We start from the raw sequence: 17,500 nt of genomic DNA, 5'->3' as shown, positions 1-17,500 counted from the left end.
GGTGTGTTCAGTTGTGAGGAGCTATGTAAACGACATGTGTTCAGTTGTGAGGAGCTATGTAAACGGCGTGTGTTCAGTTGTGAGGACCTATGTAAACGGTGTGTTCAGTTGTGAGGAGCTATGTAAACGGCGTGTGTTCAATTGTGAGGAGCTATGTAAACGGTGTGTTCAGTTGTGAGGAGCTATGTAAACGGTGTGTGTTCAGTTGTGAGTAGCTATGTAAACGGTGTGTTCAGTTGTGAGGAGCTATGTAAACGGTGTGTGTTCAGTTGTGAGGAGCTATGTAAACGGCGTGTGTTCAGTTGTGAGGAGCTATGTAAACGGTGTGTGTTCAGTTGTGAGGAGCTATGTAAACAGCGTGTGTTCAGTTGTGAGGAGCTATGTAAACGGCGTGTGTTCAGTTGTGAGGAGCTATGTAAACGGCGTGTGTTCAGTTGTGAGGAGCTATGTAAACGGTGTGTGTTCAGTTGTGAGTAGCTATGTAAACGGCGTGTGTTCAGTTGTGAGGAGCTATGTAAACAGCGTGTGTTCAGTTGTGAGGAGCTATGTAAACGGCGTGTGTTCAGTTGTGAGGAGCTATGTAAATCGCATGTGTTCAGTTGTGAGGAGCTATGTAAACGGCGTGTGTTCAGTTGTGAGGACCTATGTAAACGGTGTGTGTTCAGTTGTGAGTAGCTATGTAAACGGTGTGTTCAGTTGTGAGGAGCTATGTAAACGGCGTGTGTTCAGTTGTGAGGAGCTATGTAAACGGCGTGTGTTCAGTTGTGAGGAGCTATGTAAACGGCGTGTGTTCAGTTGTGAGGAGCTATGTAAACGGCGTGTGTTCAGTTGTGAGGACCTATGTAAACGGTGTGTTCAGTTGTGAGGACCTATGTAAACGGTGTGTTCAGTTGTGAGGAGCTATGTTAACGGCGTGTGTTCAGTTGTGAGGAGCTATGTAAACGGTGTGTGTTCAGTTGTGAGGAGCTATGTAAACAGCGTGTGTTCAGTTGTGAGGAGCTATGTAAACGGCGTGTGTTCAGTTGTGAGGAGCTATGTAAACGGCGTGTGTTCAGTTGTGAGGACCTATGTAAACGGTGTGTTCAGTTGTGAGGAGCTATGTAAACGGTGTGTGTTCAGTTGTGAGGAGCTATGTTAACGGCGTGTGTTCAGTTGTGAGGAGCTATGTAAACGGTGTGTGTTCAGTTGTGAGGAGCTATGTAAACAGCGTGTGTTCAGTTGTGAGGAGCTATGTAAACGGCGTGTGTTCAGTTGTGAGGAGCTATGTAAACGGCGTGTGTTCAGTTGTGAGGACCTATGTAAACGGTGTGTTCAGTTGTGAGGAGCTATGTAAACGGTGTGTGTTCAGTTGTGAGGAGCTATGTTAACGGCGTGTGTTCAGTTGTGAGGAGCTATGTAAACGGTGTGTGTTCAGTTGTGAGGAGCTATGTAAACAGCGTGTGTTCAGTTGTGAGGAGCTATGTAAACGGCGTGTGTTCAGTTGTGAGGAGCTATGTAAACGGCGTGTGTTCAGTTGTGAGGAGCTATGTAAACGGCGTGTGTTCAGTTGTGAGGAGCTATGTAAACAGCGTGTGTTCAGTTGTGAGGAGCTATGTAAACGGCGTGTGTTCAGTTGTGAGGACCTATGTAAACGGCGTGTGTTCAGTTGTGAGGACCTATGTAAACGGCGTGTGTTCAGTTGTGAGGAGCTATGTAAACGGTGTGTTCAGTTGTGAGGAGCTATGTAAACGGCGTGTGTTCAGTTGTGAGGACCTATGTAAACGGCGTGTGTTCAGTTGTGAGGACCTATGTAAACGGCGTGTGTTCAGTTGTGAGGAGCTATGTAAACGGCGTGTGTTCAGTTGTGAGGAGCAATGTAAATGCATCTGACCCTCAGTCTCAAATTCCCCAGTCTCCACCACCTGCAAAGGGTCTCTGCAACATTACCTGAGCCATCTGCCATCTTATACACAGACGCGGTCAAACTGAGACACACACAGAGGCACACATGTGCTTGTGCAAACACACATATACACATGGAAGCACATGAACATGAACAGACATCCCACACACACACACACACACACACACACACACACACACACACACACACACACACACACACACACACACACACACACACACACACACACACACACACACACACTCTCTCGTCCTGTACAGGAGGTGATTCAGAGGCGACACAGGCTCCCCAGACAGTGTGGGTTGGCACAGTTTGATGCCACTGCACTGCAGGGACCAGATTATCACCACATGTCCCCTCAGCAACTCACAAAACCAGCACACTCACCACTTACATCTGTGCTACACTCCATGAAAATGTCAACTGACCGGTAAAAATAAGCATCACTTACTGCTACTACTGGGTTTTAGTAAATATTTATTTATTTGTTTTTTTGTTTATGTATTAACCTAATTAATAATGGACATCCAATGCAGCAGTAAACAAGTTATATTTTATGACAGTAGCTCCACTTTATGATTGGAGCTTACCAAGTTATATATATATATATATATCACCCAAACGAGGATGTTCTGGTGAAAGGTGATTCATGAAAAAGAAGCATACAGCAGGTTCGTTTAATCTGAACAGGGGAAAAGGCTGATTAAAAACACAACCAGGAGACTGACTGAGTGCTACCAGAGACGCTTTGTTTACTCTAGTGAAACTCTTAAATGCGTCAGCTCTAGCGCATTAGCAACCGTAAAAAACAGTGATTCATGAAAAGAGGAAGGACAGAGAGAGAGAGAGAGACAGACAGACAGAGTGATACTGATGGTGTGAATTCATCTCACTGATTGAAGATGTGGTATATTTCTAGAGCAGCTCTGACCTGCTTACAATGTCACAGATGTCACCGATCACAAAGCTTTAAGAAACAGCAATGCACACACACGCGTCCACAAAGCACTATTAATAACCAACGCGCTCTCTGTCTCTCTCTCTCTCTCTCTCTCTCTCTCTCTCTCTCTCTCTCTCTCTATCTCTCTCTCTCTCTCTCTATATATATATATATATATATATATATATATATATATATATATATATATATATATATATATATATATATATAGTGTGCGCATGTGTGTGTGCGCACGTGTGTGTGTGTGTGTGTGTGTGTGGTGTGTATTTTGGGCTGGGTTGTAGGTTATCAAGGGTTATCAAGGGCCTCCAGAGCCCAGTTTAAAGCCTTAAGACCAGAAGGGTCTTCTCTTATGAGAAGGGTTGAGTGGGTTTCGTTCGTGCTAGGGAGAGGTTTGCTTGTGTGTGTATTGGGGATGATCAACACATTTCGGAGCCATCTGGACAGGACTCAGATACGGTTCTCTGCGTGGACTCTGTGAATGTTGATGGTCTAGCCTTCAACCTACGTCTGTCTGTCTCGGTTTCATTACTGAGCAGGAACCAAGAACCACAGTGGACGCTGTAACCAAATCTACTGCACATGAAAACGAACACATCACAATCTATGTCATGTCTGTGAAGGAGTCCTTTCCACACTCGAATGCGCACAAGCAAAATCACGGTGGGCCCAGTTTTGTCCTAAAAGTGTTACGTTTGATCAGCCTTGATTAAGATTTTCACATAACAGACAACAAACAAACAAACAATGACGCACTCCAACAGGATCTGAGCTGATGAGACACTAGCACAGTAGCTTAAAAACATCCCTCTCAAGGAAGTGAAGGGCCTCTGTCTGAAGTGCCTAATACGTCAACCAGTGGAGTTAATATGGATTAGAATGAATGATAGAGCTTGTTACTGCCTATCAGTTCATTGCATTGGGAATTTATTCACCAGATGGTCCTCTAGTGCCCTACAAACCCCACACACACACACACACACAAACACACACACACACACACACACACACACACACACACACAAACACACACACACACAAACACACACACACACACACACACACATGCACACACACACACACACATGCACACATGCACACACAGATTTCATTACCAAGACTGTCAATCATATATCAATTCACATCATTGTCCCATCATTGAATGTGTAGCCTGTTATTTCCTTCAGTGCCAGTGGGAGCCTTTACAAGATGAATATGTGTGTGTGTGTGTGTGTGTGTGTGTACTCATCAGCAGCTAATGTAGTAGGTCTACATACACAATAAAGCAGCATTTTGCTGCAACTAATTAGCAACTCATGGCATCATTTAAACAACAGTACATAGAATCTCCCTGTGAGGAAGCATTATCGATCATTCTATCAGTACCACAGAGAAAATGCAAAAACTAGTGTTGTATAGTCTGCATAAAATATTGAAAAACAGAGAAAGAATGAGAGAGAGAGCTAGAGGGAGAGAGACAGAGAGAGAAAGAGGGAGAGAGATAGAGGAAGAGAGAGAGAGATAGAGAGAGAGACTGAGGGGGAGAGAGAGAGAGAGTTGCAGGGAGGGAGAGAGAGGTACTCAGTACTCACCATCATCCAGTGTAATATCCTGTAAGCCTATGGAACGGAAGTTGAGTTCTCGGTCTTCTGGCTCTTGCTTAATGTTCAGACTCTCTCCTTCGGGAGGAAAGGGTGCGGGCGTCTGAGCCACCAGGGGGTGCACTAGGGACCCTGCTGCAGGCAGCGTGGCCAGGATGGGGCTGTTCGCCTGGGGAGACGGGTGTCCCGAGTGGGACAGAGGCCCCAGCGGACTGCTGGTGGGTGAGGGGGAGGTGGGCGATCGGTAGGGCAGCGACTGGAGCTGCGGAGAGGGCGGGCCCGAGTGGGGCGAAGGCACCATGTGGGCGGGGCCACTGGACGGGGCGGGGCAGGAGGCGGAGCGCTGCCCTGCGGGGTGGTAGCCCAACGAACGCTGGAGCTGCGCACCTGGCTGCCCCAGGGCGTGGCCAGGTGAAGGAACCTGGCCGGGGGCGGGGCAGTGATAGCCCATGGAGTGGAGGTGAGAGGGGGAGCGGACGACGGGCTGGCCGCTGGTGGAGGACGGGCCTGTGACAGGGGCTCCAGAGGTGGGTGAGGAAACGGGGGCGCAGTACACCATTCCCATCCCAAGGGGGCGACATCCAACCGCGTCGGGTTGGAAGGACGTGCGGTCGTAGGTCTGCGGAGGGGCGGCAGGCATGGGAAGGCTGGGCTGGAGAGGGGGGTAGGACGGGAGGGAGGGGGGCGTGGGGCCCGGGTGGAAGGGCATCTGGCATTCCGGAGGTGGGTGGAGTCCTCGAGCCTGCAGGTGGGTCAGGTGGGGAAAGGTGGGGGTGCCCACGGGGCCGCAGGGTGCCTGGAGCTGGTGCAGGCCGGGGGCCAGCGCGTGTGGGGAGCCGGACAGAAGGCCGTCCTGTGGGTGGGAGTGCTCCGGGGAGGGCAGAGGCTGAGGACGGACCAGGCTGGCTCCATGTGGCAGGGGCATGGACATTGGAGGCACAGCAGGGGGGTCCAAGTCATCTCTGTGTTCCTGCTTAACTAGGACTGGAGAGAGTGAGAGAGAGAGAGGGAGGGGGGAGATAGAGAGAGGGGGGGACAGAAGGAGAGAGGGGTGGAGAGAATAAGGGATAGGAAGACAAAAATCTCTGATGGGATGAAGTGATTCATGTTCTCCCCTCGGTTCTAAATTTGCCGTGGGTTGTATTTGTCGTACACAGAGAGAAGAGAGGCTGGGACACAGTTTTGTTTCACTGAGCACCTTCAGACCATCAGGACACTGCATTAATGATGAATCTGTTGCTATGACAGCCATTAGGTAAGGAAATGCAAGAATAAAAAAATATGCTCTCTGAACCGTTTTGAACATAAACTGGCCTTACCTCTTAGAACATCAGAAATCTAAATATACATAAAGAAATGTAAACACACACACACACACACACACACACACACACACACACACACACACACACACACACACACACATCATATATGCCTAAGTGTAGTTTGAGAAAACTGAATCAGAAGGGTTCTGTCACCAGTATAAATGAGTATAATAAGGCTAGCCTGTACCCCAAAAGCAGATGCCACACAGTGATCAGTAACCCAGTTCCCGATCTGGCCCTTCCCTGGTCTACGTGTGGGGGGATATTTTTACCCATGACCATGTCAGAGAGCATATGGTGCCTGCTTGGGGTGCTACAGAGCAGCCTCTCGACCCTCCGGCTCCAAACAGGAGCTCCAAACAGGAGCACTGCATCTCGAAGATCAAGAGGTGTGTGTTGTAGGTGTGTCTGTGTTTGTGTGTTTGGGCTGAGTATAGTGTCTCCTCAAGAGCTGTTTGTTGTAGGTGTGTCTATGTTTGGGCTGAGTATAGTGTCTTCACCTTTAACATTGGTGTGACCCTCTTGCTCACTCCCTTTCACCCATACCCAGATAGACTACCCCCCCCCCCTTCCCGAAAGAGACAAACACAACCCCCACCCTAAGTAGGCAGCTGCCGTGGCAACCACAGCCGCCACGAAGCACTTAGAGCGCCTGCTGCCTGTGCCGCTATTTGATTGGCTGAGGCAGGGCGGGTTAGCGTGGAAAACAGGAAGTCTGCTTTTGAGTGGGCGCTTTGTGGAGCGGGGAGGGTGGGTGCGACTTACTTTCTCTATCTGTATCTCTCCCTCTCTCTGTATCTCTCTCTCTCTCCACCCTCTCTCTCTATCACATGGTTAGGTTAGCGTAGTGTGCAACAGAGAAACAGTGAAAAAAAAAATGCTCACGCGTGATTAAATTACGCCAACGCTGTTTTTCGGTTTGACTCACCTTGGGAAAATAATAACAAACCTATACACTATATACTACACACACACACACACACACACACACACACACACACACGCACACACGCACACACACGCACGCACGCACGCACGCACGTACGCACACACACACACACACACACACACACACACACACACACATACACACACACACACACACACACACACACACAAACAATTTCACTAGCTCTTATTTATGTGACTGTTTTCAGAGCTAGTCCAGGATCAGTATCGTTAACCTTTTGTTTAATCTTTAATTAACAAAAATTAAGGAATAAATAGAAAAGTCTAATGAATGGAAGATGGAACCATATTGGCTTTAAGGTTTCAGGACTTTGTGTGAGGTTCTCATCAGCAAACACCACTGCTATTTATTCAGTTTTCTCTTAATACCCTACTGCCCTACTGTCAGACAATCGATTCTGCAATGTGGCAGTGACAGCACAACCGCAGGCAACAATTCAGCAAGCTCACCGAACAAGAGCACGAGTTATTTCACAACATGAAGAAATTTACACTGTGATCCGCTGTTGAGCGGGTGGTCCTCTGTTCAGAGGAATTAAAGCCTCACTCCCAGGTTTAAAGATCAGGGCAGATACACTTCACTGTATTACACCCATGTTTGACAATGCTGAGCAGGAGTGATTAGCTTGTGCATGGAGGGAGGAACTTCTGGGTAAAACCACACTGCCTCTCGAGCTCAGGGGCTTAGAGAACCCCAAAGCCTTTCGGGTGTCGACCAGCCGGGCAGAAGGGTCCAGGTGGTGTAACATACAGCTGGTGAAAATTGTAGTGAAGTACAAAAGGCTTCGAGAGAAACAGAATGTCCTGAACAGAGCAAAGGGCTTCTGGAGCCTGAGAGAAAAGCTCTGTGGCTCTGGAAACCTTGAATACAGTAATATCTGTATTAAATTCATTAGTTATATATATATATATACATACTGCTACTGCTATACTATATATATATAGTATAGCAGTAGCAGTAGTAATAGTAACAGTAAAAATTGCAGTAACATTGACAGCATGGAGTGGACTAGCGTACCTGACAGGTAGGTGAATCGCTGTGACTGGCTCCTTTTCCTCTTCCCATTGCACACGTAGAACTGCACCTGGGCGGCATTGGTAACACTCTTGTTGTGGTATGGGGGCACTTCAACCACCAGCGTCGACTAAACAGGGACCCAACACAACACACCCGTGAATCACAAGGATAAGTCTTCAAAGCATCATGGGACAGTTGTGAATGTCTGTGGTGTATTGTGTGTGTGTCAGTGAAGCATCTCTCCGGTCTCTGCCTCATTTTCACCTCTGTTCATTCTGAATGAATGCAGTCAAGCTCATGAAAACGATGGCTGAATATTTGCTGTCACCCACGAATGCAATCCTGACAATTTTTATCAAAATATAACTTTTTTTTCTTGATAGCACTTAGTGCTAAATGCAAATAAACAAACAAATAGCTAAATAAAACAACATGTAACATACTCCTTGAGTTTTCTCATGAAGAATCTTCGCCTCTACTTCCCACTGTGGCCGTCCGTCTGTAATGAAGGAGAAAGCAGAAATCAACATACATTCACTCCAGCACTACAGCTCTTGTGCCTGGGTACAAATCCTGCTTAACTGCTGTAAAACTCAAATTTAAAGTGATGCAGGAAGACCACTGCCACACTCTCTTAACTGAACATTTCTTCCGCGTCCTTTAACTATATTGATGGCTTACATTACAAGACCACAAATTGAAGACTGTGTCGTGTCTATGCAGGAGCACTGACGGCGATATCAGGACGACGTTTTGACTAAGCGCCTCTCGTGTGATGCCAGCCCAACAGCAGACCTGTTTTCTTAAGGAGTGACTCACCAGTTGGGCTTTGAACTGGTTGCACTGAGCACATACACATCATGTCAAGAACAGCTACAAAGAAAGCCCCAGTTCCCAGGCTGCAGTGGCATTATGGGAGATCCGCTCTCCTCTGAACATTGGCGGCTAACAGAAAGACCCATAAGAACAGAGGGAACCATAAAGGGTTTTCAATGAGTTCCTGGGTTACAGCCCTATGAATCCCCATGGCGAGCCTTTAAAAAGTAATCACAGTTATATTAAAGTAACCGATTCTGAAGTATTCTGGCTCTCCTGCCCAGAAGGTGCCCCTGACAATGCCCCTGTGTGCCCATGTCTCGTGCAGCCTCAGAAACATGCTGTGTCATCCTATTGCACGCTCAACTAATTGGTTGGCCAATCAGAGGAGGTGGGCGGGCAGGGAATCAGCTTGAAGAGATGGAGAGGGGATTGGACTACAACAGGGTTGTATGTGACTGCTCTCATGTACCTGTGTTTGTGTGTGTGTTGATGTGTGTGTGTGTGTGTGTGTGTGTGTGTGTGTGTGTGTGTGTGTGTGTGTGTGTGTGTGTGTGTGTGTGTGTGTGTGTGTATTTGTTTACATATATGTGTTTCACAGAAAGGTTTCCCCAAAACACTGTAACAATGCCCTCACCCTTCTTCCAGTACGAATCATGTTTATAATTCTTTCCCGTCTTTTTTCTGTTCTGTAGTGTAACAGGTAAAGCAGCTGTACTAGACTCACACTGATATGCACCCAAAAGCTTTGGACTGATTTTTAGTAGTTTCTCATTTTCAAAAGTGGACTCACAAAGACCAACAATTCTCTTAACACTTGGACTCATCAGGACCCCATGACTGTCATAAATAGAGATTACTAGCAAACCAGGGGACCCGCTCTGTCAAAAGGCTTTGGACTAATCCCACAATGACCTTGGGCGCCTTTGACTACTGTATTTTTGCGGTACATGTTGACATACAACACACAGCTGAGTGGGCCCACATGCGCCAAGGAAAGGCAAGTACATGCATAACCCAGAATACCAAAGACTGAGGACATGAGCACCATCCCAACCCTTCCCTCCAGAAACATGGGCTTTATGTCAAACGTACCTAAATAATCAGTGTGTGCATAACACACACACAAGCACACACAGACACACAAATTATATAATTATATAATAATTTGTGTGTATGAGTGTGTGTGTCTGTGTGTGTGCAAGGAATGTAAAAAAGATATTTACATTGTTATCAACTCCATATTGAAACAGTACTGCACTGTATAAAGACCCGTGTGAGCTCCACAAGTAACCACAGATGCAATAAGTCCCTGAAATCCATTTGGTTCAATCTTCAGTTATGACTCTAAGTTAAAACTAAGTGTCTCTCTGGCGTCCTAGGCAGACGACCCTTAGCTCTGTGTGGTGCTCAGAGCCTGGGGTTATTTCTTTGGGCCCACAGTCCCTGGCCTGCCCAGACTCTACACCCAGGGAGTCGCCCTAACATCATGGAGTGCTTTTGCAGACGTAGTCTCACATATTCCAGCCTGCATGTGCCTTCAGCCAATAGAGCATTCCAATTGTTCTTTATTGCCGACTCCGGAACAGCTGAGCAACACTAGAGGAACCCAGAGCAGGGTGGAGACCGAGGAAAGAACGCGCCCGTGCTCCCCGACAGGGACGGGCTCAAGTTTTCACCCCACACTCAAAGGCAACCGAAGGGTGATTCCTTCACTGCTTCCTTCACTACAGAATTTCAACCAAAACAAACTCAACTAGTGCCACACGCTTCCATGCAACACAGCTGATGTCGAATCAATCAATTCAATCAATAAAAAAATGTAAAAAAAATTCCACCCCATCTATCCTTGCCTCTCCAAGCTTTTCATTTCTGCATAATGAGGACTACCACTCTGAACTTCTTATGATGCCATTGGCCGTGGGAGCTTGCAGCGTTGCTGCGGGATACAACCAAACACACACGGCACAAACACGCAGGGTATGCTGCGTTTCTAACAACAGGCCCAAGGGCGTACGCAACCTCCCTCCAACGAGAGCATGTTGTGGACAGGCAAGGACTCGCCAGGCACCGGAGGCTATGGCTTCTTCACCCCTGTCCCCTCCCCGCTGTAGGGTGAAGGGAGAAAGGACAGGATGCAGGCAGGACCCTCGCCCGTGTCCGACAATAAGGCCAGGGGTGTCAGTGTAACTGGACTGCAGGTGGGGAGGTCACGGCATGGTCACCAGCTGCTGGGTGCACCTGCAGCTCCAGGTCCCGTCTGCCTCTGAAAAATCTAAAGTGGGCCCAGCCGTAAATTGCCCAATGTGTGCATGCATGCGCCTGCGTGTTTGTTGGTTCAGAGAGAGAGAGAGAGAGAGAAAGAATGAAAGTGTGAGTACGAGAAAAGTGCCACTATAAAAACACAAAGAGAATTCGCTTATGTGGATGAGTGAGCTTCAGTGGGTGTCTGTTCACTCCCATATTCACACGCACACACATATAAACACACACACCCCACAGGAACAGAATAACTGGAGGTCACTACCGATACACCTCAGATAATGTACACTGCTCTCACACACAAGGCTGACACATCCCTCTAGCTGAGTTAATAAATGACAAAAACCGCCGGCTTCCCATCCACCCATTAGGGCTCATTTCCCATGACCCAGGAGAGATAAAGTCTGTTGCCAGACCAGGACCACTCAGAATGGTCCATACTCAGCCTGAGCTACGTCGGCACTAAGACCTAAGGTTCTCACATGCCTCAGAGTAAACAGAATGACATAGACATTTTAAATATTAACAACCACACACAGTGACATCAACACACAAATATGAATGTTTCCTCCTTATAACTGCTTAGATCATTTAGTTTTACTTCCAACTCATAACACATGTAGCTGGACCTTCTTGGTTCTGATTTGGAACCAATTGCACATAGTCCTGTAAATGATTTCAAGACAGTAGATTCTCTTAAATATATAAATGTAAGTAGCTGAAGGGGTTAAGCGAAACGTGAGTATACACATTGCCCAGGGTTTGACATGAGCAATGACCCGAACCGGGGGCAAGTTAAAAAGTATGCTGCCAAATTGATTGGCCAGGCTATTTAAAATATTTCCACCAATCACAAGACGAGTCAGTTTTCCTGTCAGTCTAACAGACAAATTTTATAAGGCAAATGCTAGCTAGCATATCTAGCTACATTTTGCTATTAGATAAACCGTAAGCACATAGCTAGAGAGGCTAAACTAACAGCCTTCCTTAACAGCTGAGCAGCTGTTCTGAACAATGGGAGGCAATGTTATACTTGGAAAGTATTTTTACTAATTGAGAGAGAATCCTGGCACAGAATTGTCGATAGATAGAACTATGCTAAAGATGGTAAAGATGCTTAAGATGATGCAACACCGGAACAGCTTGATGATGGTAATACACTGCTATAGTATGACTACAACTCCTCCAAGCAATCCACAATGGATATAATGTGTATACATTTAATAAATTAACTGGTTTATAGAAGTTTTTTTGTCTTTTTCCCCCTGTACCAGTAAAAATATACAAGAGGCCAGTAAAACTCAGATCCACTGGTCCTGGGGGGAGAGGCCAGATATATGCCATTACTGCTACTCTGCTACAAACTGCTCCATGCTGAAAATGTACAATTCTTCCAAAATGTACATAGACAAATATATATATAAGTGTATAAGTTGTTTCATTGTTTTACATTTCCACTTAGGTACAGTGCATTTCATTACAAAGCTTTAGCAGATAAATTCTGACGTCAGTGAAAAATAAGGTAGTGAAATCCTGACTGTAGATTAGAACATGCATGGTAGAGTGGCCTAAAGTCACAATATGTGACCTAGAGCTGACAAGCAGGGACAGCTCTTACCTGGTCCTTTCTCCAGGAAGATGACCTTTGACTCGGGGAAGAAGTTGGAACCTGTGATGACCATTTCCTCTCCTCCGCTCACAGGACAACTGGTCAAACTAACCTTCTCAACCTGAGGTAACTCCTGTGCTGAACGCTGGGCTACACACACACACACACACACACACACACACACACACACACACACACACACACACACACACACACACACACACACACACACACACACACACACACACACACATACACACACACACACACACCCACACACACACACACACACACACACAAGGAAAAGAGAACCATAAATCTAGGAAATCAACAGCCATATGTGTAGAAGAATTCACTTTATTTTAGTCTGTTGACTTACAACACTCCACAGGGATAGAGGCAGCTTGTAGAGAGAGCACTTTTCCGTTGGGCTGTGGGATATGCACCCGGAATACTACACGCACACGTGTATTTTTCCGGCCAATGTCTGTCTCTCCTTTTCTCAGCTCAATGTCGGAGTTCCTCAACTTCAGAATCCCAGCACAGTCAATACTGGAAATTGCAACATTAGAAAAACCTCAACATCAATGACTGCTGACTCAAACGCACAGTAAAAAAGAACATATTTAAAAATCGTTCACGTTTTGATGTCCATGTTCATGATGTCCATTTTCTGATAGATAGTGCTTTTCTTTCATGCACAGCAAAACTGAAGTTTGCGAGATTATTGTTTGGTAGCAATTCATGGAAGATGGAAGGCTCCTTTTTATAAATTTCTAAACTTTTGGATGTGTAGCTCAGTTGTAAAGCCATGGAAATTACAATTGTGGTTTTAATTACTCAGAAACGCATTTTCCTTAGAGTTGGACTTACTGTTGGTTTCAGTTAATCATCATCCACGGTGGAAGACATTACAGTGCTCTTAGAATTGAAACTTGACTGTGTGAGCAGCACAGAAGCAGAGCCAGTTGTGGGATTACCTGGCAGACATGTTGTTTTCAGGAAGGAGTGGAATCTCCAGAACCTTGGTGCTGGAGACCATGATCTCCTGGCTGGCTGTAGCCACGGTCTTGCCCGTGATACGGTGCACCTGGTAGAAGGCGTGCGGCCTCAGGTACCTGTCATCCGCCGTTCCGATGAACATCTGCAGGTTCACAGGTTTCTCATTGTAGCCGATGAGCTGACGGTGCAGATGTGCCGAGGGGATGAAAGGAAATGTGATGAGTGTGTGTCAACAGGAGAAACGTCTTATGTGATTACATCATGGTCATGGTCATTTACACTTCTGTGAAAAAAGTTAAGTTAAGAAAAAAAATTAAGAAAATACATTTACATTTATGGCATTTGGCAGACGCCCTTATCCAGAGCGACTTACATTTTTTTAATTTCATTTTTATACAAGTGAGCAATTGAGGGTTAGGGCCTTGCTCGGGGGCACCTCAGTCATGGCCTCAGGTCTGGGAATCGAACCTGCGACCCTCCGGTCACAAGACCAGTTCCCTAACCGCTAGGCCATGACTGCCCACAAAATAGATATAAAGAGTACTAGAAAGGAATCAGTAAGCAAACTCTGAAGATGCTGTGAGGACAAGGGTTTAGAAACAGAAGCTTAAAATCTCCATGGCACTTGTAATTAAATTAGAACCCTTCATCAAAACGATTATTGCCACTGCAATTTGATTGATGTTTTCTGTACACACTGCAGGAATACTTCCAGCAGATTGGCCCAGATTGGCGCTCTTCACACATGTCACACATGTGAGTTCCCAGAGTTCCCTTCCTCTGACCTTGATCTTGGCCAGCAAGATCCGAAGGGAGCTGCTTCCGTGGAAGAGACTGAGCCAGGATCTCTGGGCTCATTTTCAAAACACGAGAGGCAGACACACGGACGCACGACGGACCAGGCAGATGAAGCACAGGAAAGAGTGACAGGGTGACAACACCACTGTGAGGGAACACATGTCAACCCTGCTAAAACACATTTTAAAAGAGTCACCTAAAAAAGGCTCCACAATGCAGGTAGAACAGACACACACCACACAGATCCTCAGGGTCTCACCCTCAGTGGTTTTACTGGTGTGTGAGCTCCTCACCATAGTTTCCTACTGGTATGAGTTCCGCTCAGTCAGGTGGGATATCCAGCCAGCCCTGTATGTATTTGGCCTTGCCAACAGGTGAGCACCACAAAGAACACAGAGACGGGCAGCAGTGTTGTGTGTGTGTGCCTGTGTGTGTGTGCCTGAGTGTGTGTGTGTGTGTGTGTGTGTGTGTGTGTGTGTGTGTGTGTGTGTGTGTGTGTGTGTGTGTGTGTGTGTGTGTGTGTATGTGTGTGAGTGAGTGTGTGTGTGTGTGTGTGTGTGTGTGTGTGTGTGTGTGTGTGTGTGTGTGTGTGTGTGAGTGTGTGGGTGTGTTTCTGTGTTTGTGTGTCAGGGGACAGCTGAGGCCTGTAAATGTTGTGTGGCCCTATTAGTTTAACCTGAAGAAAGACAGTGAGAGAGACCTAGTTCACAGCTGAGATCTAACCAACCACAGTACAACACCACTGGAAAAAATCTATTTGTTCATCACAAAAGGACAAAAGTTCACCATGAAAGGTCTTTTGCACTGAGCCATGTGTCTGTGAAGGTAAAGACAGAGATGGATGAAGATAAAACTCAGATAGATGAGAAGGAGTGAACAGTCGAGTCTCTCCCTAACCAGAGACTAACCCTAACCCTAAACATAACTAACCTCTAACCCAGAGACTAACCGTAACCATAACTAACCCCTAACCCAGAGACTAAATGTAACCATAACTAACCCCTAACCCAGAGACTAACCGTAACCATAACTAACCCCTAACCCAGAGACTAACCGTAACCATAACTAACCCCTAACCCAGAGACTAAACGTAACCATAACTAACCCCTAACCCAGAGACTAACCGTAACCATAACTAACCCCTAACCCAGAGATTAAACGTAACCATAACTAACCCCTAACCCAGAGACTAAACGTAACCATAACTAACCCCTAACCCAGAGACTAAACGTAACCCTAGAGGCTGGAAGAGAGAGGCAGAGGTGGTTACATTTGGCTCCTGAAGCAGTGTCATTTTTTTGTGGAAACACATGTACCTGAGGAAAGCATAAACCCTAAATGCCACGTTTCAAAATAGTGACTTTTCCTGAAAGCACTGCCAGAGAGTTGTGAGACGCCAGAGAGAAGAAAGGCACGCTGTGGATGGACCTTCACTTTCCCAAACATCTCATTTACATTTACGTTTGACGTCTCAAGAACATTTTATGGAACCTTCCCCTGCTCATGATTCATTTGGACAGACTAACCTTCTCAACCTGAGGTAACTCTTGTGCCGAACGCTGGGCTACACACACACACACACACACACACACACACACACACACACACAAACATCTAAGACCGCCAGGAGAATAAACAAAAAAAAGCATGAGAAGGAAAAAGGAAAAAGCAGTGCGGAGGAGCGTGAGATGCTCTGCAGTGGAGATGAGCGTGAGACGCTCTGTGAGACGCTGTGTGGTAGAAAGGAGCATGAGATGCTGTGCGTTGGAGATGAGCGTGAGACGCTGTGTGGTGGAGAGGAGCGTGAGACGCTGTGCGGTGGAGAGGAGCGTGAGACGCTGTGCGGTGGAGAGGAGCGTGAGATGCTGTGCGGTGGAGATGAGCGTGAGACGCTGTGCGGTGGAGATGAGCGTGAGATGCTGTGCGGTAAAGATGAGCGTGAGACGCTGTGCGGTAAAGATGAGCGTGAGATGCTGTGTGGTGAGGAGGAGGAGGAGGCAAGGAGGAGAGGACCAAGAACAGGGAGCTTTTTGTTGGAATTGTTTGCTTTAGCTGAGAGCAAGGCAGCCCCACGGGCACCTGGGTAATGGGGCAGCCAGGAAAGGAAGGCATGTCTCTGCTCAGAGTAAAAGTCCACCACTCTGATCACTCAGTGTGTACGTCTGTGTGTTTGTGTTGGAAGAGGGAGCATCTGATTTTACTGCAGTTGAGGGACCATTACACACTGCATCTAAAACTTCAGACCAATTCATCTTCATACTGTGTTGTGCTGGAGAGAGTGAAACACACACACACACACACACACACACACACACACACACACACACATATTGTGGTATGCAGTGTTGACTGGCAGGTTCAAAGAGGTCACAGGACCAGTACATTTACGTCTCTACCAGGGTTATTGCAGCAGGGACAGAGCCGATTCTGCACAGTGCCTAGAGATGATGTCCAGTGTGTGCTTCATTCAGCTGGTCCCAGGTCTGTTCTCACCACCGAAAGAACCCAAAAAACAACAGCATATCCTGGACTATGCTGACGAGAGAATATGCTGCTTCCCAAAGCACATTACACAAACCTGATTTACATCTTAGTAGGCCTATGTTCATCACTGCAGGACCAGACACTACTGCTGTAAACAATACCACAGGCTACATGTAGACGTGCTGCAGACTTGTCTACTGCAAAACAAACTGGCTTGTCCTTCTTTGGTTTTATCAGTGCAGACAAGCCAACTTTATCACTGCAATGTCTGCTGAGTGTTGATCAGTCTGAAACAAAACCAACTGAAATCAGTCAGTTCTCGTACTCCCAGAATGCACCCTGACCTGAAGTGCGCACTGCTCATCTCCATAGCTTTGGTTCAATCTCTCTAGGATTTTCTTAGGAAGCACTCAGCAGAGACACAGAGAGCAACACTCTGCCTCTGTTTGGTCCACGGCTGCCCTGCTGTGTCGAATCCTCTGGGAAGGCTGGGTCTCTGCCTGGGGGGCCAGCGGTGGCCCTGAGCCCATATAATGCTTTGCAGGTCTCATCTCTCTCTCTCTTCTCTCTCTCTCTCTCTCTCTCTCTCTCTCTCTCTCTCTCTATCTATCTCTCTCTCTCTCTCTCTCTCTCTCTCTCTCTCTCTCTCTCTCTCTCTCTCTCCACCTCACAGCCGGTTGGAAGAAAGACACCACCTGCTTGCACTGCTATGGAGTGGAAGACACGGAGAGACAAGCACGTGATTCTCAGCC

The 17,500-nt window shown here is 46.8% G+C and overlaps 1 protein-coding gene across 1 annotated transcript in view; it reads right to left on the bottom strand.

The window, feature by feature from the left end:
* nfatc3a (nuclear factor of activated T cells 3a) overlaps positions 1 to 13,676 on the bottom strand; it is a 26,799-nt gene extending 13,123 nt beyond the window's left edge. Inside the window, exons 1-6 of the mRNA XM_076993283.1 lie at positions 13,445 to 13,676; positions 12,844 to 13,016; positions 12,474 to 12,614; positions 8,221 to 8,276; positions 7,778 to 7,904; positions 4,457 to 5,449 (exon numbers count right to left, since the gene is read on the bottom strand). Of these exons, the coding sequence (XP_076849398.1) occupies positions 4,457 to 5,449; positions 7,778 to 7,904; positions 8,221 to 8,276; positions 12,474 to 12,614; positions 12,844 to 13,016; positions 13,445 to 13,608 (1,654 nt within the window). The 5' untranslated portion in view covers positions 13,609 to 13,676. The remainder of the gene's footprint in view (positions 1 to 4,456; positions 5,450 to 7,777; positions 7,905 to 8,220; positions 8,277 to 12,473; positions 12,615 to 12,843; positions 13,017 to 13,444) is intronic.
* Between the last annotated feature and the right edge of the window lie 3,824 nt (positions 13,677 to 17,500).

This window comes from Brachyhypopomus gauderio, unplaced genomic scaffold (assembly GCF_052324685.1).
Source record: "Brachyhypopomus gauderio isolate BG-103 unplaced genomic scaffold, BGAUD_0.2 sc108, whole genome shotgun sequence".
Taxonomy (NCBI): Eukaryota; Metazoa; Chordata; class Actinopteri; order Gymnotiformes; family Hypopomidae; genus Brachyhypopomus; species Brachyhypopomus gauderio.
This window is presented reverse-complemented; position numbering and strand designations above follow the sequence as displayed.